This window comes from Lathamus discolor, chromosome 13 (assembly GCF_037157495.1).
Source record: "Lathamus discolor isolate bLatDis1 chromosome 13, bLatDis1.hap1, whole genome shotgun sequence".
Classification (NCBI taxonomy): domain Eukaryota; kingdom Metazoa; phylum Chordata; class Aves; order Psittaciformes; family Psittacidae; genus Lathamus; species Lathamus discolor.
The window spans coordinates 9,748,577-9,774,616 of NC_088896.1; the positions used below are offsets into that span (position 1 = coordinate 9,748,577).

The 26,040-nt window shown below is 40.1% G+C and overlaps 1 protein-coding gene across 1 annotated transcript in view; it reads right to left on the reverse strand.

Moving 5' to 3' along the window:
- Window positions 1-2,089: 2,089 nt before the first annotated feature.
- PRKCA (protein kinase C alpha) overlaps window positions 2,090-26,040 on the reverse strand; it is a 143,538-nt gene continuing 119,587 nt past the window's right edge. The window contains exons 9-17 of the mRNA XM_065693238.1: window positions 24,842-24,985; window positions 23,920-24,093; window positions 20,972-21,063; window positions 19,313-19,375; window positions 18,669-18,807; window positions 12,742-12,822; window positions 11,247-11,354; window positions 8,662-8,802; window positions 2,090-4,762 (exon numbers count right to left, since the gene is read on the reverse strand). Of these exons, the coding sequence (XP_065549310.1) occupies window positions 4,598-4,762; window positions 8,662-8,802; window positions 11,247-11,354; window positions 12,742-12,822; window positions 18,669-18,807; window positions 19,313-19,375; window positions 20,972-21,063; window positions 23,920-24,093; window positions 24,842-24,985 (1,107 nt within the window). The 3' untranslated portion in view covers window positions 2,090-4,597. The remainder of the gene's footprint in view (window positions 4,763-8,661; window positions 8,803-11,246; window positions 11,355-12,741; window positions 12,823-18,668; window positions 18,808-19,312; window positions 19,376-20,971; window positions 21,064-23,919; window positions 24,094-24,841; window positions 24,986-26,040) is intronic.

Here is a 26,040-nt window from a genome sequence, read left to right on the forward strand (position 1 = left end):
AGTTACTGGCTGATAGGCAATTTCATATACTTACGGAGTCGGTTCTTTAATTCTTTAACTGAACTATTTCAGATCCCATTTAAAAGCGTGGAGCTGAGTAAAAAGGTGCTTTAGCTTGCCTGCTTTTCTACTTGGCAATTTAGTGCACGGAGGTACCATCGCCTAGAGCTGACACCCATGTTTGCGAAAAGACAACACCTATGTACAGTAATTTATGGTACTGACCAAAAGAACTGAAAATCACATTAGAGTTTCCAGAAGTTACATGGCAGGCCCAAAAGCTCACTGTAAACTCAATACTGTAAATACGTTTCTATTCATATCAAAGCTTTATTATTGGATTATTATTTCCAGTGATGTGTTTTGCTTAATAAGGAGGGTCTTCCCTCTCTGCTAATTGCATGTGTCTGCTGTGGCATCTAACTGGGATTGCATCTGGATGCACTGGCTGAGAAAAGAGGCTTTGAAGTTGTACCACTCCATCCCAGCCCCTGAGTATGCCACCCTCCCATCTAGAAGGCAAGCTCCTTCCTCTTTACCTTACTAATTTTACAGCATTATTCAATCAAATTCACCCTAAAAGACAGGACGGATTTTAAAGGCCAACAGCATGAGTTTCTTTCTTTCTGAACAGCTGATTTCCAAAGAACTTTCTTCAGTGTGTAAAAGGAAATCCAATTGTAATTCCGGAAAGAATAAAGGATCAGAAAGCTAAATTGCATTTCTCCTCTAAACTGGATTAAGGGGGAGTATTTTGTTACGGAAATGTGCTCTCTTCTCCTCATCTATGTGCAATCCTTGCTAAGAGCACGGAGACTGGCTGGTGGTAACGTGGCTGTGCTGGAAACCCACCACCCTGCTCAGCTGACTCAAAGGTGGACAAGAACACCCAGATGCTTGAATAATGAAGAAATTTACCTAGGAGACAGATAAATTCTATTTAATCCCTGCAAACACAGCCTGGAAGTTTACATTGCAGACCTGTGCTTCCCCCCAGCAGGAACGGGGCTGCTCCAGAGCCCCTTGGGATTCAAGTGCATGTGGGATGGAAACACAGCTCCCAAAACTTCCACCCCAGCTTGAGTGTATTGTAATTCTCAATTTGACTTGCAACGTGTGTTTTCAGATTATGGCTGCTATTGAACGTAAGTGAAAGAAAAGCAGTTCTAATGCTTCTCCCCCTGTTGATGCCTGTTCTCTAGCAATCCAGATCTCATGAAAAACATTATATAAATAAGATCTGTATTTAAAAAGATATGAAAAGGCTGGCTGGATACTTCAGTTCTACTTGCCATTATAAATTCCTGGATGGTAAGAAAGCCACCTGGAGTTCTCATTAAAGATTCCAAGCATGAGCATTCACGTACGAGGGCATTAGGCAGCGCAGTGAGGAGCACAAATAACTCAATCCCTGCTTAATACAACCCTGTCTTGCTCCTGCAGGAGCCCTGAGTTCACAGTACCTTTCATAAGCTTTACAGAAACCTACAGAAGGTGACGTGAGCCGTCGCAAGCTCAGGGACTTGAAGTAACAATAACAAACAGGAATTTCTGCTTCTACATCAGGAAAACTGGGGAACAAATGCCCAAGAAACTGGTTTTGAGAAGTAGCCAAAAAATGAGCAGCTCTGTTCAGATGCTGGACCACCTCTTTGATGCCACGTTCTGGTGCGACCAGCACCGACCATCGCAGCTGTGCCAGAAACATCTGCCTGCAATGGGGCTTCCCTGTACAATGCATATTCCACCAGGAAAACCAGAACTGTTTGGGCATGTCTACCCATGCGATATCCTGCTTGCTTCTGGCATAGTTCAGTTCTGCCCCTGCAAGGCTTTTCCTCCTTCCCAAACCTGTGTGCTGCTATTTCTCCCAGTATTTTTCTTCTTCTTAAGTGTCTTTTTCACTTCACATTCTTAAAACACACCTAATGCTGCCTCTCGGCAGACTGACTTACTTGAGAGCCCCTTCTTTATTCACATCTGAGTCTCAGTCATCTGTTGCATCTATTATCTTCTACAGCGTGATGCTTCTGCATCTTCTAAGCTATGGCAGAGTAATAATATTCAGAAAAACATAAATAGTCATGAATGCAGCATTAGTCCACATGCTTTATGGTGAGCACCATATATAACACACAAAGAGGAAAATGAACTCCCAGACCTGGCTGATAACTTGACACAGAATGGTTTCAAAATTTGACTCCTAAAATGTTTTAAAAATGGTAAATTCTGTTTATTTAGGCAACAACCCGAGTTCTTGTTAGTTGGTCAATGCCCCTCATTAGCCGTGTGTTTTCCCATGCCTTGGAATGGTTCGGTTCACCCATTAAAGCCTGCTGTTCACTCTTACCCAGGGAGATGCTCTTGGCTTCAAGTTGGGGCTGCAAAAGGACTATGACCAGGAAGAAAGTGAGACTCTTGGAGTGTTGTGAATCATGTGTCCTAGGCACCAAGAATACAGCTTCCGAGCATGCCCCAGGAGAAGAAACACATCAGTGACCATTCAAATCCAGTTGTGTTTCACACACAAAGTGTCCCACTCCACCATGGGTCAACCTGTTAGTCAAACCCATCCACTTGGATACCAATTCGCAGGATTGGATCGCTCTAACAGAATCTTTGGCACAGGTTCCATATTTTATTGTCATAAAAGATGATTAGAAAGTAGATTCCCCCCCCCCCCCCAGTTACATGTTCTAGTATAAATTTAAGTCTTTTATGGCAAATATCTTACTTTTTGAATATGTTTACATGCTGGAAAAACTGTAATCAGTCTGCATGCAGCAACAGAGACATCATGCTTCCGGCATCGTCATGCACATCTGACAGACAAAAAGTGCCTATGGCTGCTAACAGGAACAAGGCAGAAGGGAGAAAAAAAGAAGGAAAATGCACCGACTACTATTTTACATGCTGTAACAAAACCAAAATATGCACAAAAAGTATTCGCTGATATTTGAATTAATATCTTCTGGTGAGTTGTAAGAAGATCTATCAAAATTTTTCATCTAGGTGATAGGAGAGGAGAAGTTTGCATTAATTACAGTGTTCATCATTGCAAATAAAGTCCATTCCCTTCCCTGTAAGTGATAAGCAGACGTAAAATGAAAGCCTAATTGAACCTTGTATAAAACCTGCAGGTAGCCATTATAGTTTAAAAGTATTTCTACTTTTAAAAAAAGAGATTATTCCCTAAGCCATTAAGAATATCCAAAACCTAACGTAAAAATCAAAACAACAGCAATAAAACATTTAGCTAAATCTAAATGATGTCATTCAGAACAAGAAGGTTCACAAATAAAGCACAATTTGTTTTATAAAATCTTCATAATACTCTTTATGCTGGATATGATTATGTCGATATTACAGATCTGCTCATTATTAACCCTTATTATTAAGAGTTATTACTAAACATGCAAAATTCATTGCATGAAGCGTATGTAAAATGTATTAAATTCCATTCTGTCAATAAAACAAGTTTTAGGTGCTTCTTTTTTCAGGCTTTATTATTCGACAGCCCAACGTTTCCTGAATTAAAACTGATTATTTTTATATCTCACTTAATTTTCATGAGTTATTCTGAAGAAATCAGGAAGTCGCTCGGGACTGTATGTGTTGTGAATGTAGGATATGTAACGCTTTCTTCCATTTACCGCCCTGTACTGCAGACTATAAATAAATACATGTAAATAAGTAAATAAACAAGTTTTCTTTTACATCCAGGTTAACAAATCTCATAGTAAAATACTGGTATTAGAACCGGTTAGCAGTAAACTTGAGGAGTAAATTAAATTAACTGAACAAACAATGGCACCCTGGATCACAGAATAATCTCATGGAGATTAAAATTCACAGAAATATTATTAAAATTATTACTATTATTATTATTATTATTAAAGACAAAAATTCACCCTTGAGTTTATCACATGCTACTTAGCAAAGATCCTAGAGATCTGGCCACCGCTGAAGTGCGTTTAAACTTGTGGAGTTGCTTATAGGATCATAGCCACAAAGGTCTAATTTGATCTTAATCCCCCCCAACCCTCCCCCAACTTGTTTTTGCCCTATTTTCATAACAACTGCTTTCAACATTTCCTTTGCAATGCCTCTCCCTCTCTGTGATGCCTCCATTCCAGCCTCTTGTGCTGCCCATCTCCCTGAAGTCACTGGGAGGAGCGGTCCCTTGGGAATCCGTGCTTTTGTCTCCCAGCATCTGCACAGAAGGACTCAATATTCGAGGTGGTTTTATTCTTTCGGACCACATGTTAGATGAGTTCTAACACAGCAGAGTGGAAAAGGGAGCAAAAGGACAGCGGGAAGTTACAAAAAGATCAAACGTACCAAAAACTGGGTAAGTTTTGCCAAGTCAGTGGCGCCTTCTAGAAGGGTAAGTGGGCACCGTACACTGAGTTATCTCCCATTAAAACAACACCGCTGTTGCAAAGCCAAAATCCCGAATTAGTGGCCTTTCCCCCCCATCTTACACTTTCTAACCCTACAATTTCCAGGCCCAAATGGAATCAAACAAGGCAAAAGCCTAAACATTGTAGGGTTAAAGATCATTCCCTGCTGCGGGCTTTGTTCCCGTTCTGCTGTTTCATGCTACATTTTGTAAAAGGGGGTGTATGAACTGGGGGTTGATGTAAGAGAACCCTTCAAAATCTGTTTGGTCTATGTTAGCGATGACCAGCTGATCCGGAGGCGTTAACACTGGCTGTCCTCGGGTGAAGAACTTGTCGAAGTTTTCAGCACCTTTGCCACACTGCAAGGAAACAAACAGAAACAGGAAAAGGGCTGAAAAAGCATCAGCAATGTATCGGCAGTTTCAGCTTTTTGTGAGTTTTTCAGGATGCAGGTAAGCCTTTCCCTTGTTTCTCCTATGTAGTTAAGAGAAAATCTTCTTTTCAGCTACCTTAACAAAAAAATCCAGGCAAACAGAGAAGTTTTTAACAGACAAATTCGGATGAAAACCAGAGTCTGAGAAGTTCCCATCTAATAGAATGAGGTGATGAGGTAAAGAGGGTTGAACAGTCAGAATTACTGGGATATAAAAGGAGAAAGAAAGTATTTTTATGGACATGTATTGGCAAGAGATACTTTATCTGTGAAGTCTTTTAATTCTTCTTAAAACCTTTATGATGCAGAATTGAATTTTCCTCTTAGTCTCTGTTTCCTTCACAATCTGCAGAAAGCTAAATGTAATTCATTCGTATGCTCTGGTTCGTCATTGTACAGCATATAAGCTGGTAAATTCATAACAGCAGAGCTTCAGCCCTGGGGACTGCAGGAGGGAGCTGGGGCAGGGAGCGCATCCTGGGATCCTCATCCCAAAATGTGCTGTCACAGGTTTCTTCCATTTTTTGTCTAAGAGAAGAGACACATCATCTCATGAAACTCAGCTAAGGAGGTGGTTATATATAGCTACACATGAACACAACCCATTCAGAATAGAAAACAAAAGAAACCAGGTTTGCAGAAAGGATAGTTTTGAGTAATGCAGAGAACACTAGAAAGGCAGGGCAGTACCATTAGAAGCAACTTAAAAAGGATGAAGGTGGGACCAGAACAAAATTAGCTTGGGTGCAAGAAAAAATGCACGTTTGGGGAAAACTTTAGCATTGAATATTGCAGAGAGGTCTAAAGGAAACTGGTAAATCTGCTCATCTCGAAACTATCTACTGTAATAGATATTCAAGCAAAATGTGGTTGTATGATAAAGCACTGAACGTTTCTTCCTGTTGTCCCTGACTCTTTCCTCTCTATCCATCCCTACAGTATATCTATATGTGGATTTAGAGGATATAACATCACACTATTATCTTTAGCCTTAAAGGATAACTTGGACAGGGTAGAATACGGTTCATAAATAGACCAATATTAAACACTGATTTTCCTGAACTAATGCAACAGAGACAGATCTGTGTATTTATAGGAGAAAACAACTGAAGAGAGGCTCATTGAGGGAATACGAGGGTGAGATGTTTGGCTGTCTTGAAAATAGCACAGTTGCCAGTCTTGTTGCAAAGCACCTGGCACATCCTGGACTGGCGCATGCCATCCGATCTGAGCTGCAAAGAACTTTTGCTGCCTGAGGCACAAGCTGGCTCATATTTCACATGAAAAATGCATGCTCAGGTACTGGACGGCAGTGCTCACAGAAGGACACTTGTTCAGTCTTGGAAGGACACAAGCAGAGGGACACTTTGAGAGGTTAAATGCTAAAAGTAATCTGCTTTTTCACCCACCGAGGATTCTCACTCACCGAATACCCTGGTGCCCACTGAAGCCAATGCATTTTGGTACAGAATCTCTGGAGAACAAGAATGGACAGAGCTCAACTTTGACAAGAGGAAATCTCTGCATCAGTGGAATGAAAGTCGATGTATCCCCAAATTAACAATCAAATTTATTTAGAGGCAGTACAGTCAACTCAGAGCAGCAAAGAAGTGCTATTTATACAGGAAAGACTTTATGCTAAAAAGATGTTCTAAAGATACGCATCACCCTTCTACAGAATAATGCTTTTTTGTCTTTTATTTTTCTTTTTTCCTCTTTTTTTTTCAGCAAGTGGAAGCTATTCAAACAAAACTGTATATTGAAACCAAAATCCCTTACTGCATTAGGTTTCTCACTATTGCCTACATTAGTAGAGGCTAAGAAATAACTCATGTGAAATTTGGGTATTTTTTGTGTGTGCAAATATAATAATTTATCAATTACATTATAAAAATTATATTCTCAATATAATTTATCAATATTAATAATTTTGCATCTTCATATACTTATCTGTCTTCACATTAAAGATCAGCACTGTGTTAATGCAGTATTGAAGCAGAACTGAAAATAGGGACTCACAGAACTCCTAAACTTACAAGTACAAGTAAAATGCCCTTGCCAAATAATCAGTCTATGTCTATAGCCTGTGAAATGTCAGTCTGGAAGGGAACACATTATTTAAACTGACCAACTGCTGACCCAAAATCTGCAGCTCTGTTTGAATGCGAACCATTCCTGTGTGCAAAAGCAGCAGGATTATTCCTGCAGCAATGTGCTTCCTAGAGAAGATGCACCTACAAACAAACCCTATAAATACATTCGTATCTTCAAACAGATTAAGGGTTGTGTGATTTTTTTGCTTTCTAGAATCAATATCCATCCCTGGAGGTATTTAAAAGACGTGCAGATGTGGCACTGAGGGACATGGTTTAGTGGTGGACTTGGCAGCGCCAAGTTAATGAATGATTCTGTGATTCAAATGCAAATAGAATCAGCAACCCCAATAAAAAAGTTATACACAGGGTATGTAAAGATCAGACTTGGATTTCAAGTTCTTTTCATCTGGGAAAGTTCGGTTCTGTGTGAATATGCCTTGGTGCATTTAATAGCAGCCTGTATAAACAAATCAGGTCATGATAACTACCAGGGAGATAGAGCACAGCTGCTCTAAACAGGAGTCAGGATCTGCCACAAAATGTGCTATGATGTAAGCACGCCATACTTCAAGATTTTAGGACCTTCATGCTGGTGTTACTTTTAACTTGAAGGAGGCTCTATGGACTCAGCTCCTGAGCTAATAAAACTTGGAGATGTGAAGGCAGATTTCCTTTACGATTATCTTTGACTCAAGAACCATGCAATGAAAACCTTCCATAAAATGTGCTTTCAAGAGGTGCAGCTCCCCTTTGACAGAGAGCCCTGGGTACCGGCTGGGCAGGCCTGGCATCACCAATCGTGTTCTTTACCTATTACACCCTTCCTCATGTGCAAAATCCACAGCGTATGAAAAAGGTGTTTTCCCTGGCACAAAACACTCTTCTCAGCATGCAGCTGTCCTGGTGATGTGAAAAAATCACTTGTAGGCGAATGTGCTCTTGTCATACCACACTAACGTGTCTGTATTAGTAAACGTACAGAGCAAGGATCCTCTACCTGCCGTGCTACAGCCAGCTACACATCTCATTTGAAACAAAGAAAGTGTTGGAGAAGAAAAGAGCCAATGTTAGGGCAGTTTACAGCTGTTCCTCGATGTTTGTACTCTAGCGTGCAATGCTTGTCTTTGCCTGTCAATACAGCAGACGGTGCCCACTGAAAGAAATCCTGAATCAACAAATACAGATCTCCAAATTCCATTACGCAAACAGCTCCCATTCTAAGAACATCTTTCACTTGTTTGGATTTCTGAAATACTCCTGCAGATACACGTGCAAACCATGTAAGAAACATCAATAATAAACCAGGGATTATTCTTGCAAGCTCAGCAGATGTCACTCTAGGATGGGGAATCCAAACCCCATGTGCTGTGTGTCCCAGAAATTCAGATACCTTTAACCACTAATTTCATATGTTATTCAGAGGAGGCAGTTGGGAGCTGCCTTTATTACAGTGGCCGATGTGAATATGCCAATTTTCCCTGTTTTAACTTCCCATGTAGCATGTCCAGACTCGAACCACTGACTTTTCCGCAAGGAACACTGTACACAGCATTATACCACCGAGTGCCAAAACATGAGCAGATTTTCAGACTGGTCTGCCATAATCAAATTGCCTTATTTTAGCAGTGTCCCAGATTTGCAGCACCATCAAGCCAACATTAATCTCACCCCGCGGGAAGGCATGACTGCAGATACTATTAGCGAGGGAAGTACTTGGCGTCTCACTCACCACTTTAGGTTTGAAAGGTGGCTGAATCTCTCTGTTTTCCAGTTTTTCCCAGTCAATTCTTCTGAAGAAAGCATGTTCCCTGATGTCTCTTTCACCTTCAAGGCCACAGCCAAGGCGTTTTGCCGGGTGTTTAGTCATTAGCTATTAGGAAGAAAACACCAAGTGATTAAATTCAACACGGGAATGAAAGTGAGATGGACTTTCCCCAGACTGCAGTGCTCTTGCTCGTCTCCTGAAGATCCAAGTTGCTGATAAAATGGGTTTGAAAAGATAATATTCATATTTTGAAGGTTACTTTTCTTGTTTGATCACTGGAGACAGCACATCAGCAGGAAAATGAAGGTCTGCACTTGAGCAGAGGTTGCTGCTGGAGGTGTGGTGGGCAGGCAGTGCCTGGGGCACATTGCCATCTGGTTCGTTCACAACTCACTCCTGAATTTCCCCTTTGGTCTTCCAGTTCAGTCTTAAAAATCTCCAGGACAGCTCCTGCCCTACCTCAACAATCAATTAAACTCAATAAATGCCAATATACTAAAGCTGTACCAAGTACAACTCCCCCTGCTTCATTTTTCTGGGCTTGTTCAAGACATCTCATTACAGAGCCTACAGTTTCTTGGCACCCAGCTGACAATATCTAATCTGCGTTTCCTCCCTTGCATCCTTAATGACATCTTGGTCAATACTATACTCAGTTGCACAGATAAGCAGACATGGGGAAAAAAAACCAAAACAAAAAGCCACCAGCTTTGCGTGCTTGGAAACAATAATGTGCTCCCTTCATTAACAAGCTCCTCAAGATCTTTTCAACTGATACGAACATGAAGAACTAAGCAAGGCAGCCTTCACTTCTCAGTTTCAGTATTGTGGGGACTGTTTGAAGCTCCTTTAGAAATTCTATATGATTGATACATTGCTGGGAGTGATACCTCAACATATCTTTTTAAAACCTCAGCTGTTCTGCTTCAGCCTCCCTCCAAATGTTGAGTTGAGCAGAGTCCAATTTTGAACCTAAAATAAAAGTAACTCTAAGCAGACTTTGGGAATTCAGCGGTGCACCGGGCTGGGAATCACATCCTACTGCAAGCTTCCCATTACTGTTACCTTTTCTAAACCCCTTAACAGCAGGTGACACAGGAAAATGTGGTTCCAGGAGTTTTATTTTTTCCCAAAGTTACTGCATTCACCAAACCCAACAAACTGAATCAGTGGAATAGATGTCAAGCAGACAATTCAGCTTCAAGAGCACAGCAAGCACATTTGCCTTGCCCAATGGTGCACGGTCCCAGGATTGCTGAGCTACTGCTGACTACAAGGTTCAGAAGCTTTCTCGTATTGACTTGCTAGATCAGGCATAATGCTTACTGAAATTAGGGATTGTTAGTTTAATACAGATGATGAACATATTAATATCACACAGACTTGACCTTAAACCTAGTAGGCAATGCAATTTTAGCTTTCTGACCTCCCTAGCAGGACCGCAGCAAGCAGGAGAGCTGAAAGCAAGGTAACTAGATCAAGTTCAAACTATGCTGTCTGAATATATGATTTCCATGAGAAGGCATCAATCTGCACGTACTTTACATAAACATCATGTTCAGTTTTTGTTGGCCAGCACATCTACACTGGGATGGATTCCACAAGTAGAATGGTCTTTCCTTTTCCTTTGTTGTTTCTAAACAGCTTTTCTATTCCTTAATGATTTTTTCCTTAAGGGATTAATATCCAGCTCATGTACAATGCTTCATAAATGGTTGCAAAGGAAAGGAAGAAAGTAAACACCAAATTAACTGGCACAAAGTGCAGTGATAAAATATCAGTGTAAATAAGACATCAGAGAATGCTTTATAGAGGGTGGTTTGAAAAAGCCACACACTGACAGTACTACAGGGAATCACATGGAGCCAAAGCAGAAGTCAAATGAATTCTTCTTTTCCCTGAGCTCACCCGCTGAAGTAAAAAAAAAACCCCAAACCTGAAAGCAAATTAAACTACCTAAGAATCTAACATCAACTTTAGGCCACACAGGTTACCACTGGGTCAGGATTTCCCCATGGTTTTCTTGCATTTACACTAAAGACTTTCACATAAGCTCATCTTTACCTACATTTAAATATTATTCTTATTAACTCTTTAGCCCTGCTGCTGTCATTGGGCACATGGGGCTGAAGACTCGCTGGACTATTTGGTATTCATCCAAGCTTGGAAATCTCACCTGCAGAACGGGGGTTGTGCTGCAGAGGGTTGAGAGGTGAGGTGGGTGGAGATATTCCACACTTTGGGTTTGGTTTATAAATTCTGCTTTGGATTTTGGATTTGGTTTATAAATTCTGCTTTGGATTTGGATTTTGGATTTGGCAGCTACTGATCCTGACATTTGCTCTTACCATAAAAAAAGCTGCAACACAGGAAGAGCTCAATACTCACCAGTGACACCAAGCGATTGGCGCTTCATGACAATTTAGCTTAGCACTGCTTGACAGAAGTTGCACTTAAAAATCAGCAGTGCCTTATCAAAGCCTGACAAATTTAGTTATTCACAAGGACTGCCAAAAAGGAACTTAAAGATAAAAAAGCATCTATCTCACCCCCTTGCAGATGGAGACGGCTTCTTTGGACAGTGACTTTGGATAGGAAACATTATGCTCCATTATGGACTGGAAAAGCTCATCTTCATCTTCTCCATCAAATGGAGGCTGTTGAAAATAAATCACAGCAAGTTATTTCCTTTTTTAATAATCCTCCACTTTTTACAAAACGGCATGACAATCCTGTGGCCACACTGGGTCAAACAAGGATGCATCCAGCCCAGCAACCTGCCTCCTGTCAATCACAGATGCCCAAAGACATCAGTACACAGCAGTGGTCCTTACCAGGAATACACACCAAACTCCCCGCCATCTGCAGCTTGGGTATCTTCTGACCCAGAAGTGCTTATCAGGCTCAGGGAGAAATTGAGGAGGAAAGTTCATTTCTGCCCCCACATGGCAGCCAGGTTAATGAAATGTTTGCAGGATTATCTTTGCGTTCATCTTTTATCAGTTTTTAAAGCTATTGTGCACTCAACAGTCAAAATACTTCAAAAGGGTGAAGTCTGGAGACTAACTTTTAATTACCTTGATCCATTCCCCACTTAATTCCAGTTATGCTCCAGTTTGTTTCATTCATGGCTGTAGGTTCTGCTTCAGTGAAAGGGAAACTAATCACAGAAACGGGCTGCACTTTATGTTTAAAGATAGGTGATGAAGAAAGTGCCCATGGGGGAGAGACCAGGAGCAGGACTCAGCTAATGGTAGATCTCATTTTCTGAAAAGCATTCAGATGCCTAATATTTGCAGTGCAGACTGTGAATGTTAACAGCCGCAATTGCTACACTTTAGAAACTTTAAAAATGCCAACTGGAATTTAGCAGAGAAACTATTAAGGGCACTTGTTAAAAATGTATGTTTTAAGCTTAGGAAATGCATGCCTCTAGCTAACACCCATTGAAAGCCAACTGCAGAAATGTTTTCCAACTCAAGACTAATAGAATTCCTTAAAGTTGGTAGTTATCTGCCATTCACTGCCGTACAGTGTTGCTTTTCTACTTGAGTGACTCAGAGAGCAGCATCTCATCAACCGTGCAGAATAAGGGGTCTGTAGTTGAGCACATTTCAAGTAGTGAGACCCCTACTTTACTGCTATTACACACAACACAAAACTGTATTACTGTGACTTAACTGCAATGCAGAGCATGTACACACTCTCATAATGTTTCCCCGTGCTTTCGAACTACTAAATGGCATTTCTTCAATTTGACACGCATTTTTCTGCTCAAGTGTCTCCCATTCAATTTTGAAGATGGCTATTTATAACATTATTACAGTACAAAGAAGCCGTATTCAAAGGCAGTGCTTGATTATGTGGGTGCAATGGAAAACGCTTAAAGCATAAATACATTCTCAGTTCAGTCAGTCAAGAGTAGAAGGAGATAACGTACGAAATGCCCCAGTCTTGTCCTCTAATGGTCTAGGCTTTTAGGGAGCCTTGAAAGACAGCAGCCACAGGAGGAAGTCACAGTGAGCATGAGAGGGTAACTCTTACCTGGCCAGCCAACATCTCATAGAGCAGCACTCCATATGCCCACCAATCCACAGACTTCCCATAGGGCTGGTAAGCAATAATCTGTATAATCACAAAAACAAACCAAAGAAAAAAACCCTATGTTAACCAACACCCAGTGACATATTAGATAGAGACACGCAGAGAAAACATATTTCCTCCAAAAAGCCCAGAACACCAATCCTGACATCCCCACTCCAGGTAATCACTGGTTTCAGTCGGAGTTGGATTGTTCTGCAAATCCACCCCCATCTTTTGGTACTCTGATATCCCGGGAAATGTGGCTCTTGGGAAACCCTGGGATGTGCGCTTGAAGGCAAAGGAGGAAGTACAGCAGCACAGTGTCAGAGACAAGGCAAAAGTATTATCCATCCATTTGTGTCACAGCTTGAAATCAGGAGAGGAGACTCACTTAACTTACAGGCTATCAATAATTAAGCCCTTCTTTTCAATATTCATAGTTTTGTTCTGCTATAAAAGGGATCCAAACTTAAGGAAAGAGCAAAACCCTGAAAAGCTCAGTTACATTTTCCCAAGTTGCATGATTAAAATACTCAGTACAAAGCCAGATACCAGCAACACCAAAAAGAAAGGGGTTTCTGCTGTTCAGCCTAATGGAACTATCAAGTATTTTGCATCCTCTGGGTTCACATCTGCCTCAAATTGAAGCACAAACTGAGTTCTGACACACTGAAGGGCTGTGTGTGCCAAGAGCATGCAGGTCCCCTCGTGTCATTTTCTTTAATCGAGGCTTCTTCAGAGGTGAGTGTTAATTTACTTAAAGAGATGCACTGGGCATGCCAGAGAGGAGTTCTGAGGTGCAGGTTTCTCTCAGCTCTCTTTCTAAACCACTGTTCAGGGATACTGTGAATCGTGAAGAGATGCAGGATGTCCTGACCACTGTCCATCCACAATGGACAAGGCAGTATCACAGCCTCCAGCCCCAGCGCCACTGCTCCACTAGAATAAGCAGAGAACTGAGGCAGTCATGACTGCAGACGGGCTTGCATTTATTTCCCTGTTTACAGGCTTTTTTATTCTTTATGAAACGAATTGCTAAGACACACATCCCATATCCTAGACTTTTTAGCTGTCTGCAAAAGAAGTTAAACTATCAAGTTCTATAGTTTCTCAGGAAAACAGTGAGTCACCAGTTCAATAAAGCAGGACTGCCTGGCTACTAAATAAAATTACAGTCTCTGGGAGAATATATGTTCTTCCTGGGGATAACAGCAGCACATGAATTAAAAATTACTGCTATGTTTCTAAGCAAAGCATTTCAAAATCAATCGTACTTTGAAATATATTACACAACCAGAGGTAATAACAAGATTCCCAGGTGGAAGGTCCTACATAAAGGCAATCTTTATTACTTGTCTTTTAGCAGTAATACGGGCTTTAAAATATATATTTGGGACATTCATTTCATATTATTGTGGTTCACATACTTGGTTACTCTCCCTTCAATTTCCATCACCAGTAAGTTCCCAGAGGCCAGCTGGAATCAGTGGTGCTTCTTGAAAGACCGAATACTTTCAAAATCTTATCCAGAAAAAAGACTGGTCTTTATATATAGAAAATGATAAAACCCATTTTATCCTCAGCCCTTCTCCGACAATCTCTCCATGCTTTATGGAAATGAGCATTTTATCAAATAAAAGGGATATTTTTCAGAAGGTCGTTAATTTATCAAGGCAGAACACTGTGTACAGTAAGTGCACTTCGGGAAAGTGGCTTTGATAGGAACAGTTTATTTCAATTAGCAAATGAGAAAAAGATGGACCCATAGCAGCGAGAAAGGAAATGCGGCTACATCACCACAGTTCCCAACCTGGCAGTCGGGTCTGTCCAGGAGCAGTCTGCTCCTCTTCCTACTGTGAGAGAGTTTGATGGGATTATTGAGGAGATCTTTTAAATACGGCAACGCAATGTCATAACATTGAGGATGTGACAAAGCACGGACTCAGTGTTTGTTTATCCAGCAAGAGGTGAGTCAAGATGAGGCTGTTCTCTGAATAGCATCGTCATCAACAAATGTAATCTGCCCTAATTAAATCTGCCTGTGTGAGAGAATATCAAGCAGAATCATTGAGAGAGACAGAATCAACATGAAAAAGCTCCTACATTTAACCTAACATATGGTCAGAGTCACTAAAATTTGTGTTCTATTTGATGCCACATGTCAACATCAGCTGAAGCATCTGACAAACAGACCAGTGCCCCCTGTGAGCTGGCACACACTTCCCTCGCCTGAACCAGCTGCATGATGAAAGAGTGGGATTGAGAAATAAATACGGACATCAAGGCTGGAAAGGTGCCACTGCAAATGAAATGAAGACAGTTTTGTCACTGAACCTATTGCAGTAGGAAAAGGTGGTACTGTCCATGTCTGCTGCTGTACACTGGAAGTCTTTTTCCTTTAATCCTAATCAAATACACCCAATCTGAATCACCAGCTTTGTCCTGGCAAGGATATGGCACAAGTGAAACACACAAAAGCCATCTGCCACGTTCATTCACCAACCTGCATGTCGTGCATGGGAACTGGTGCTTATTCATAATATCGGGAGCTATTCAAAGTGTTAATTGGAAAATGTAAATGAGAGGAAAGAACGCTCACTTCAAGGAAGGAGTTACATGTGGGAGGAAGCAGATGAGTTTTCAATATGCAGTCAAACATGCACTGGTACAAAGTCAGCAAATTCTAAATGTCGTATTTGCAGTAGTTCCCTCCTCCTCATCCAGAATCATCACGTATTACCTCCCAGCTGCTGCACTCGGAGCCATCACTGGCTTCGCAGCAGCTGCCAAAATAATCTTAACTTCATGGACCAACTCTGATACCTGTTAGAACAAATAGGGGTACATTAACATGACCTCCCATCTCAGCGCAGTGTGCAGAGCAGACCCAGAGCGGTGAGGGAGTTCAGTTGTCTAGAAATGAAGACCTGTACCCTCCTCCAGATATGATCTCTGCCTTTACTGGCCAGGGAGGAGTGGAAAGTTGACAGGATGCTTCCCTTCCCCTGCTTCTCCATCATTAATTTAAATTACTGCCTTTTTCATCTCCTTTTCCATGTCACATGTCCCCTTTTACCTATCTATTAAGGAGCTCTGCCTTTCCAGGGTCTGTGGATTTGAGAGCTCAGGAGGAACTGCTTTCATCAAGCCAAACTGGCAGAGGAATGTGGCTTGCTTTTTTCCTTTTTATCTTCTGTTTTTCCTCCAAGGAAGGCACAGTTAAGAGCAGGACACAGAGATTAATACCAGCAATTTGGAGGAATGTTTAGATCATTGCAGCTTGCAGCTGGTAGCCAGTTGGGATGAAAAGATTATATCCCAGAGGCAAGAGAATGTCTTGTGTGAACATACCTAATGCCTACTGGAGAAGTTAAAACTCAGTTATTAAAAGAATAAATATTGCTAGCACAAGAAACAGTCAAAGGCACGCTCTCCAAACCTTTGTAATACCTATCTCCTATGGAGGAGAAGGGAAACTGAGCTTTTAATTTAAGTTCTTTGTAAAGTTAAAATCAGTGCCACAGCTGCTGCAGGGATGCTGATGGTTCAGCACGACACCACAGGCAGCAGGCTGTGCTGGCAGAATTCCTTGCAGCTAATCCTTTTGACATCCATCTCCTTCTGTCTCTCTTGACTGGTCAAGGGAATACAAAGACTTAATTGATTTCACAGCTATTTTATCAATCCAACCATAAATATTTAAGTTCAGCACATCAATAAAGAGATAACCACTTTCTGCCTGACAGAAGTGGTCAGACCTGGGATTCCTGTGCGGTTTAACCTCTGCACATCTCTCGAATTGCACAGCATAACAAAATGAATATTAATTCCAGGGTGCTACACACCTAAGTAACAACAAATGCAAACTTTCCCAATCATTAAAAAAGGAAAGTATTATTTTACAGTACTCCAAAGTGTGCAAGTCCACTTCGCTGAATGCAGCATCACATTCCTCTGCTTTTCTGTCTGGAGATTGTACACATGAAGCCAGCTGAGTTTTCCCTGTATGGTCCTTCCAGCCACGTTCTCTCTGAACTGTGTCTGCGGATAGCTCATATAGAGGCAGCACGAGCTCCTCCAGACCCCACTCCTGTCACATTATTTCCCAGATACTAATGAAAAGAGCTAATTCTCTACATCTGAGTGCAACACACTCACAGGCCAAGTCTACTTTAGATACCTTCAATGGTTCATTTAGATTTAGCTCATTTATCTCCACTCAGCAGGGAACGGTACCGTGCAAATGCCTCCTCATTATAACCTATTATAAATTTAAGCCCATGGAAACATGCTGAAATGCTCCTGCAAGCAACACATGAACTTTACTTTTACCACAGACCTAGTTAGCAGTTTGTCGGCCGCAATAATGTGTTCAGAAATGAAAGAAAATCAGCCAACTAAAGAAAAATAAGTCTATCTTTATAACGTAATAGAAAGACTGATTTCCTCCCAGTTAGTGAACGTTTTGGTCAAAGGCTTATTTCTTTATATGATATTTCCCAATAAAGTGAAAAAAATCATTCCAACGCTGACCCATATTGAGCATTTTGGCACTGACAACACGTTCTTTGGTATTATCTGGCACAAGACTATTGCCACAGAAAGGACACTTCTAAAATTTGTAATATTGGCTTCATTTATGGTTTGACAGGAGAAAATGAAATACTGCTTTGGTTGTTCTGATATCCTTATGCAAGCAGCAGCAATTTGGGGAAAACAAGGTTTTATAATACATAATATTTCACTCTGAAAAGCGTAAATAAGCAAGTAGAAAAAAACAAACTATTTTTCATCCCAGTTTCACAGAAATAACAAAATCTACCTTAGATACTAATTTACTCGTCTGTGTATAAATCTCCCATATTCCAACAAACATTCAATTACAGCCAGAAATGTTCCAGCCAGAGCTGCCTCTTGCCCAGCACTCAGTGAAAAACTGAGCATCTTGGATGAGGATCCAGCCTCTTGCACTGAATTTGCAGCCAAACAAATCAAGACTCTTGAAAGCTCAGTATGGCCAAACACCAGATTTTAATATTCATATATTTGAATCATTTCCCAATCACCACATGTGCTTGTTTGTAATGTTTTATACCTAAACTATTAAAACACAAATCATATCCAGACTCAAAATCTTAACTCTTAAGTTCATATTGAGCACAGTGCTTGAAACAAGAACTATGCTTCTCACCATCAAATTTCACTTTGGACCCATTTCAGTTATATTCATGCTTGAATGTGATTTTCAGTGGCTTGAATGCAGCACCAAGTCACACAAAACTCAAGGCACATGATGGATTTCTTATGTCAACTCCATTCAAGCCCTGATTTAGCTTTTAGCTTTGTTCAGGCTTTCAATGACTGGAGCTTTCCTGAGATCAAGCGCAATAACTCATGATACCTGTGTACCATTTGTAAGACATGGCCTGGAAAAGACAAAGTAGCTTTGCAGGGAGGGCAGAAAAGGCTTCAAGATCTCATGAGACCCCTCCCAAAAATCAACAAATAGTTTGTGATGTCCTGAAAATGCCAAACAACCCTTTAAATGAGGGATTTTGGCAGCGGTAGGGAAAAATACATTAAAGAAGCTGTGTTTGCTCCCAATAAAATGTGTACTGACCTCATCAACAACCTCATCAACAAAATCTGAAGCTTTGATTTAATAAAAAGTCAGGTTTTCAGTCAATGAGGTATTTTTTAGAACAGTGAAGTCTTATTGGTAATACTGTATTGATTCACAAAGTTATTTGATATACGTGCAGCAGTATAAATGGTACCATCCACAGAGTATCCAGAGTGACAGCAATCCGGACCTGGTGGTGTGAAATGCATGTAGGGACAATTTTCATCTGAGAAATTAAAAGGCTCTTGAAATAGTAAATAATTACCTCTGGTGCAATGTAGTCTGGAGTGCCACAGAAGGTCCTGGTTGTTACTCCATCTAACATATGTTCTTTGCACATTCCAAAATCAGCAATTTTAATGTGTCCTTCTGAATCCAACATCACATTATCTAATTTCAGATCTCTATGAAGAATCACAGTAATTTAATGTTAATGTTAGGATCAACTAGGGCCAACTTATCTACTTCTGAGTCTAAGTGAGGAACATGTGTGGATCTTCTGAGGGGTGGAGGGAACAGGGCTGCACATGCACAGCAGCCTGGAGGGAGCGGGGCACTGCACTGCAGACACGTAAGAATGACCATAAGCCCTGAAAATGGAAAATCAATGAAGAGACGGCTGTGTATGACCACGAGCACACTCACACTGAGACTTCTGAGGGTGTGAAACTGCTCAGCAACACACAGGAATGCACTACATAATGCTTTTCATTTTCAAGAGTTTTCATTTGCATTGGGCAGAGCACGAATGTTGGAAAAGCTCAGGTCAAGCAGTAACACAACAAAAAGAACACTGCAGTGATTCCTTCTTATAAAAAAGGCTTTAAAAATGCGCAGAAATGTTAAAGAAACTGATCCTTTCCGTTCAGAAATTCAGCTCGGAAATGATTTATGTCAGATTATACTCACCTATAAATAATCCCTCTGTTATGGAGAAAGAATAACCCGATTGAGATCTCAGCTGCATAGAACCTGCATGAAAAAAACCCAACAGATTTCTTATTGCCTCATGATTTCCTTCAGGCAAAACAGTCTGGAAATGCATCACGGTAAAGAATGATGGTATAATAGCATATAAAGTATATAATATACATGGGGTATATACATAAAGTAAAAAAATACATATTGCAGGCGGATGACATAAAAGATACTTCAATTTGACTTTAACAGAAACATTTTGAGTATTTGATGATAAAATAATGCAGAATTTAGAAAGAAGTATGAAAATACCTCCCCAGACCACAAGAAAATGGTGCAGGAGCACAGCATTTTACTGCTTTGATCTAACTCTGCCTGCAAAGGTCATTATCTTTAATCACATATCAAGGCTGAATGCAGGATGCTGCTCAATTTACATCGCAATTCATATCCCCTGAAATAAGCTGCAGAAATGGTATTCCTTTATACAGGCTGTTAATAGATTAATTACATAAAGCTAATTAAAATGATTACCATATAAACTATAATTGCTGAATGCCGTTAAAAGATATGTAACATTGATGGATGTTTGAAGCCAGTTGCTGTGGAACTGTGCAAATTATATGCAAGAGGATTATTTAAAGATGAGATTAATTTTTAGGCTAGCATAAGGGAAAGGGAAGCTCAGCTCAAACACTTGATCAGAGGTGTTTGTGAATGCGTGTGCTGGAAGATGCTCCACAGGCATAAGCTGTCATAAAGCACCATAGCTTTCAACGGGTGTTGGCAAGTTACATTAGTTGGGAGTCAAGGAGGATCTGACACCTTCTGGTTTTTATTCAGCAAGTTGTGAAATCTTGTTCTCCATCTCAGATACTTATATTTAGAAGGCCTCTCATTTAAAGAAGCACTGATTACTTCAATCAAAATGAGAAATTATTTCAGCTTAATTCTTGAAACAGTTGGTCACACTTGATTTCAAAGTTTCATTGGTAAGTGATTTATGAAACACTAACAAATGATGATGAGCTGACAGAAGCATGACTAAAATGGCACTGATGGATGTATTCACATTTGATATGCTACAGATCAGTATCAGTTGCTCACTGATATGCCAGATGTACAATTACCTAAAAGGGATCATGTATATAAACAACCTCTAATCATTTATTAGCTCCTCACAAAACCCCTTCAGTAATAACATCACAGATATTCTCACAAGCTATACATTGAATTTATCTTGTATAAACTATGATATATATTGCAGTCCTCAGTCTATTTGTATTGCCTTTCCCTGTAACATTAATTCAGTCTGAAATGTTCTAATCACTTTATATTCGCCGTTAAAAACAACACCAGCATAACAAGTAACATCTTTAATTTCCTGATGCCTTGTTTAAATTCTTGTCACTTTTAAAGTAGGCATCGCATGCCTTTGCTTGTGCTCTATTTTTCAGTAGAAAGGCACAGCTAACCTTGGTCTATCTGTGCAATTTTTAACATAAATTTCAGGTTTTGGGCCTAAGAAACACAATTCAAAAAGGCCAGCCTTGACTTCATACTGAACCTGGGAGGCGAAGAAACCTAATCCTCTTACAGTGTAGAATTAAGATGATGACACGATTTAAATACATAAACATGAACACTCACACTGCTTGTGGCTCCTTAAATTTTCCTACTTGCTGAATGTGATACATGAGATCACCACCGTTCACATACTCCATAACAAAATAGAGACGGTCCTAGGATAAAGTATTAAAGATGCACATAAATACATTACAGAAAATATTAGATAAGCATTAACCAGCAAAAAAAAAAAAGCCACTAATACATCATTATAATGCTTTATAAGATTATTAGGACTGGTTGTACATTCTGGCAAAATTGATAGGTCAGGAAATGGAAGCGGAATGTCTTGTAAAACCAGCAAAAGTATATGGACTGATGAGATCTGTCTTGATTTGCCAATTTCAGTGATGTACTTTTACATAATACTAGTCTACAATGGTTCCCATAACTACTCCCATGCAGTTCTGTATGAAAAATCTCTCTAAAAATAAATATATATATATAAAAACTTAAGGATGGTTGAAAATTCTTGCTTTGAGGCCATTTCTAATCCATCCTAGTAAGTTTTCCTCTTGAAGATGGGAGGTATTGAAATATACTTCTTTTATGATTAAAAAGAGGCAAGAAGAAAAGTTGTGTAGGGTTTACAAAAGTACCTGGAACCTTTACAAGTGACTCTATATTAATCTCTTGCAGGTACATATTTCAGCTAGAGGAAGATGGCAGTAAAGTATTGTGGAGGGAGATTTTTCTTGCATAGTGAGGACTTTGAAAGGCCATATCCAGGTATCCCAAATCAAACACAACCATAACATATTTGAGTACACTTCAGCCGTATTTTCCCACAGTGACCTTCCGACAGTAAGACTTCAAGCAGTAGGTCTATTCCCCAGCTTTCAGAGGACTCAAACTGAGCTCTTCCAAGTGACTTTGTAAGACTGCATTGTTTACAAACATGTGTGATTTAGAGTGGGTGATTCTGACCACCTAACGTTACCCTCTGCAGTTATACCATGATCCTGACAGCAGATGAGATACATTAACAGTCTTCCTCCCACTTATGGAAGACAGATTGTTGGCTTCCTCTCATTTCCCTTCAGCTATTTTGGACAGAATCGCTATCCTGAAGTATTTGTGGGAAAGTCTGGATCCAATATTCTGATGGGAAAGAGATTCATTACTAAGATGCTTTAGTTCAATCTCTTTCCTTCATTGACTGAAAGTCTCCCATCATCCAGTAACTGGGATTTCAGATTATTAACATACATTTCAAACCTATGATTTCCTAAGCTGGGTCCAACAGACAAGCCACGAGCAAAGAGCTTCATTGGCTAGATCTGATTTATAAAATTCAGATTTTTGTATGAATTGTGTTATTGCAAAAACAGGAGCCCGCATCTACAAGCACTAACCAAAATCATCAGTTTTCCTATGACCACAGTTTATGCCTTTTCCTTCACACACAATTTCTCATTTTTACAGCTAATATTAAGCCTCCAGAATATTTCATAACACCAAGTGCAAACTACTCAACGCTTTGGAAAACATGAAGTAAATTAGGCAAAGGTGTTAATGATTTGTCTAGGCCTTATGTAGCTCCACTGCTCTTGTACATGGTAAGACAAAAAATGATACTGTCAATACTAAACCCCCACTTTTTTCCTCCATTCCTCTTTGCCAGAGAACACCAGGCATTTATACTTTTAAGATTTTACATTTAAAACACTGTTGCTCAAAAGAAAAATAGCACCCAACAAACTGATTTTTTCATTTACTGATGGAAACAGTAGCTTTTTGGCTACTAATAAAGTTATATATAGAAGCAGAGGGAGATACACATATATAAGTCTATTTCTGACTAGGACTTCTTATAAGTATCTTCATATTGTAAGTAGAGGCAGCAAAAACAGAAGAAAGCAAGCAAGAATTACCAAGTGCAATAGTTCCTATATTCATGTCTTATTGTGATTAATTATGTCTGCAAATCTGCTGCATTCAGGCCATTTTCTGCTCAGAGATTTGTAGACATTAAAGAGAATTTGAAAATGCCTCTAACAACGCAGACAATTATGCTTTGAAATGGTGACGGGATGATGTGGCTTGCTTGTGGAACATTACAATGTTATTAATCCAAACTAACTGTCTGTTGCTTGTTCATTTGTTTTTAGCTTAAAAGCCATCAACAATGTAAGAGGTAAAAGATAAGGAATATTCAAGTGGAAAAACACCATGTGTCCTTCCATCACCCCACCAAGGAACAACACAGCCCTGAGGCACCAGTTCAATGCCACTGTCATAAGATGGCTACAAATGAGACAAGAAGAGCCTTGATTTCTTGTGAATAAAGACCTCTACGCAGCCTGGAACATCTGGAGCCAGTTGACTAGTGGTGAGGTGTGTACCCATGCCCACTGGAAATCAAAAGCACATTAAATGCCAACTCTCTACCACGCAGCTTTCTGTATCATCCAACAGACTGGCATGGTGCTGCTGGACCCTCACATCCATCCTGCAGTCTGTCCCTGGGAGATGTTTTGCAGTGTGGTGAGGCAATGTCCACTTCAAATACTCATGAAGAAGGAAGGAAAAAACCCCAATGTTTTCCCTCTGTGCTGGTGTGCCTGAAAACTAAATTAAGTCCATCAATACTGATTCACGACTATCACCTCATGATGTAGTAACAACCACTGAGACTTTTCAAGTTACATCCTCAGATCCTTAGAAGCATTTAGGAACCTTTGGGAATGTGGGCTTAAGACTCTGACTTAGCAAAGCACACATTATTATTACCTTATGAATTGTCACACCGGTCTGCTTGAATTACTGTATGAAGAGAAATAATTAAACCTAGGTTTTGTATTTAACACACAAAGTGTTAATTGTATGTGGCACCTCTTTCTTCACCAAATTCTATGTACATAATCTATGATACATAGGTTGGATGATAATAAATGTTACTGAACTGATAAAATCCATGGTCACATAGTATGGAAAACATTAGGGTTGCAAGAAGGACAGATCTCACGTACAACTGTTTGGAAACAAGAGTGAAGCTGCGTCAGGAATGGTGGTTTGTCTTGCAAAGCCAGGACTCGCTTTTCAACCATTGTACATTCAACATCATCATCCTGAATCACCACATCTTTTTTCAGTATTTTGATTGCATAGAGCTCCTCTGTCCCCTTCCTGTCTGCCAGCATCACCTGCACAAAGAGAGGCAAAAGGGTAAAAATCTTCCTTACCTGCCAAGGAGGGAAGGTGACTTACATGCCCAACGATTGGTATAGACAGCAATCCAGGTCTTCCTTTTAATGGTATAGACTAACTTGAACAAAACTCCAAAAATACCATCATTACTCACCCACTGCAATGAGCTGTGCCAGTCATTTCAGACAAAGCCTGTGCCAAACCCCTTTGGTTAATCGCAGGCGCATTGCCAAAGGGCTGATAAAATGTTAAGTCCCTGGGGACTTCCTCAGTAAAGGGCACTTTTTCACAGAAGTGCTTGTTCAAATAGAGAGGAAAAACAGCAGCCCTTTCTTTGAACTACCAGATTTCAAATACGTATTACGCTATTCCTGCTTTTCCCCCACTATTCAGCCTTACCAGTGTTGATGACTTCCAGAAGCGGCAGTGACCTAGGTGGCAAAGCCAGAAAAGTAGATTTGATTTCATTGAAACTGCCAAGAAGTGAGGATCTTAAAGGATGTTTCTTACATCCTGCCCAACAGCCTGAGTTCTTTTATTTTTATACTGCCAATCATAACTGAAGCCTGCTAGTCCTTAAGGAATCACCCTTTTCCATGTTAAAAAATCCTCCCTCAAAAATGCACATCCTTTTGGCTCTGGATTTTGCTTCTTACAGATCTATAAATTCATCCTTCCTCAAGGACAGAAAGAAAATGAGTACAAGAACGTGACTGGGAAGAGCTATTGAGAATTCTTTCCTACCTTCCCGAAGCTCCCCTTTCCAAGAACCATGAGAAAGTTGAAGTCTGTCAGCTTCACCCTGTCCAGATTGTTGGATGGCACACTTGAGATCCTGTCTTCTGTTGGAGTAATGACTTTGTTACCAGCTGGCCCAAGTTTGGCTTTCTGAAGAACATACACACACATACACACACAAAAACAGGAAAGTAAGAAGAGCAGCCAGTTTCCTCGGCAGAACGGATCACCGGGTGAAGGTTAGAATTGAAGATCACCGGATCTGAGGTGGCATTCCCAGGAGAAAGGCTGCATAACAAAAGCTACACAGACACAACTTCAAAGACTCATTACAACAATGCTTTTGACATCACTGAATGAAGTGGGAAACTGTGTTCACGTATAACCAGATAAAGGCAGATATCTGGTTAGAAGAGCAAAACCATAGCAAAAACCAAAGCCAAAGGAAAAAAAGAAATCACTCATTTTCATGCCAAATGCAGCCTTATCTGGTGTTTTTGTTTGGAAATACAAAAAAAGCTTTTAAAAAATGTCATGCTACGATCGACAGAGGGTATTTTAGGACATAAACAGACTCTTCAATACATTCTCTTTTAAAATGGAATTCTTCACGTCACTGCATAGCAAGAGTTAGGAAATCTTTGACATGCATTACGAAAAAGTACCTACATTAGGAAAAAAAACCACACATGAGAATTAATGCAGATGAACATGGCCACTTTCAAACCAGCAACACAATCAACTTTGATTTTCAATCAAGTGTTGATCTGGAAAAGGGAGGAAGGGAAATATTACACACAAAGGCTCTGCCTCGGCAACAGAGTCTGGTTTGTGGAAGGTTGCAACAGTCTCAGTATTTCATATGAGACACCATATAATTGTTCAAGTAAATTGCATTTCAAATCTCAAAGTTAATAGAAGAGAAAAAGTAAGACTCACCAAAAGCCAATGCAGGCTACAACATAATATCCCTCTTTTTTCTCAAAACAATCCCATATATCAGCAAAAGTAAAGCCTTTGCGATAGAAGCGTTCTCCCCCCATATATCTAGTGTGTCTGGTAAACCACTTTTAACACGGTCAATTTACTTTGTGCCATTGATATATGCTCCATGTTTAAGGAGAACTACTTTTCTCACTGCAGAAGTACAGTATTTGCGTATTATCACTGTTTTACAAAGAAACTCAAAGAAATAAAAGTTTATT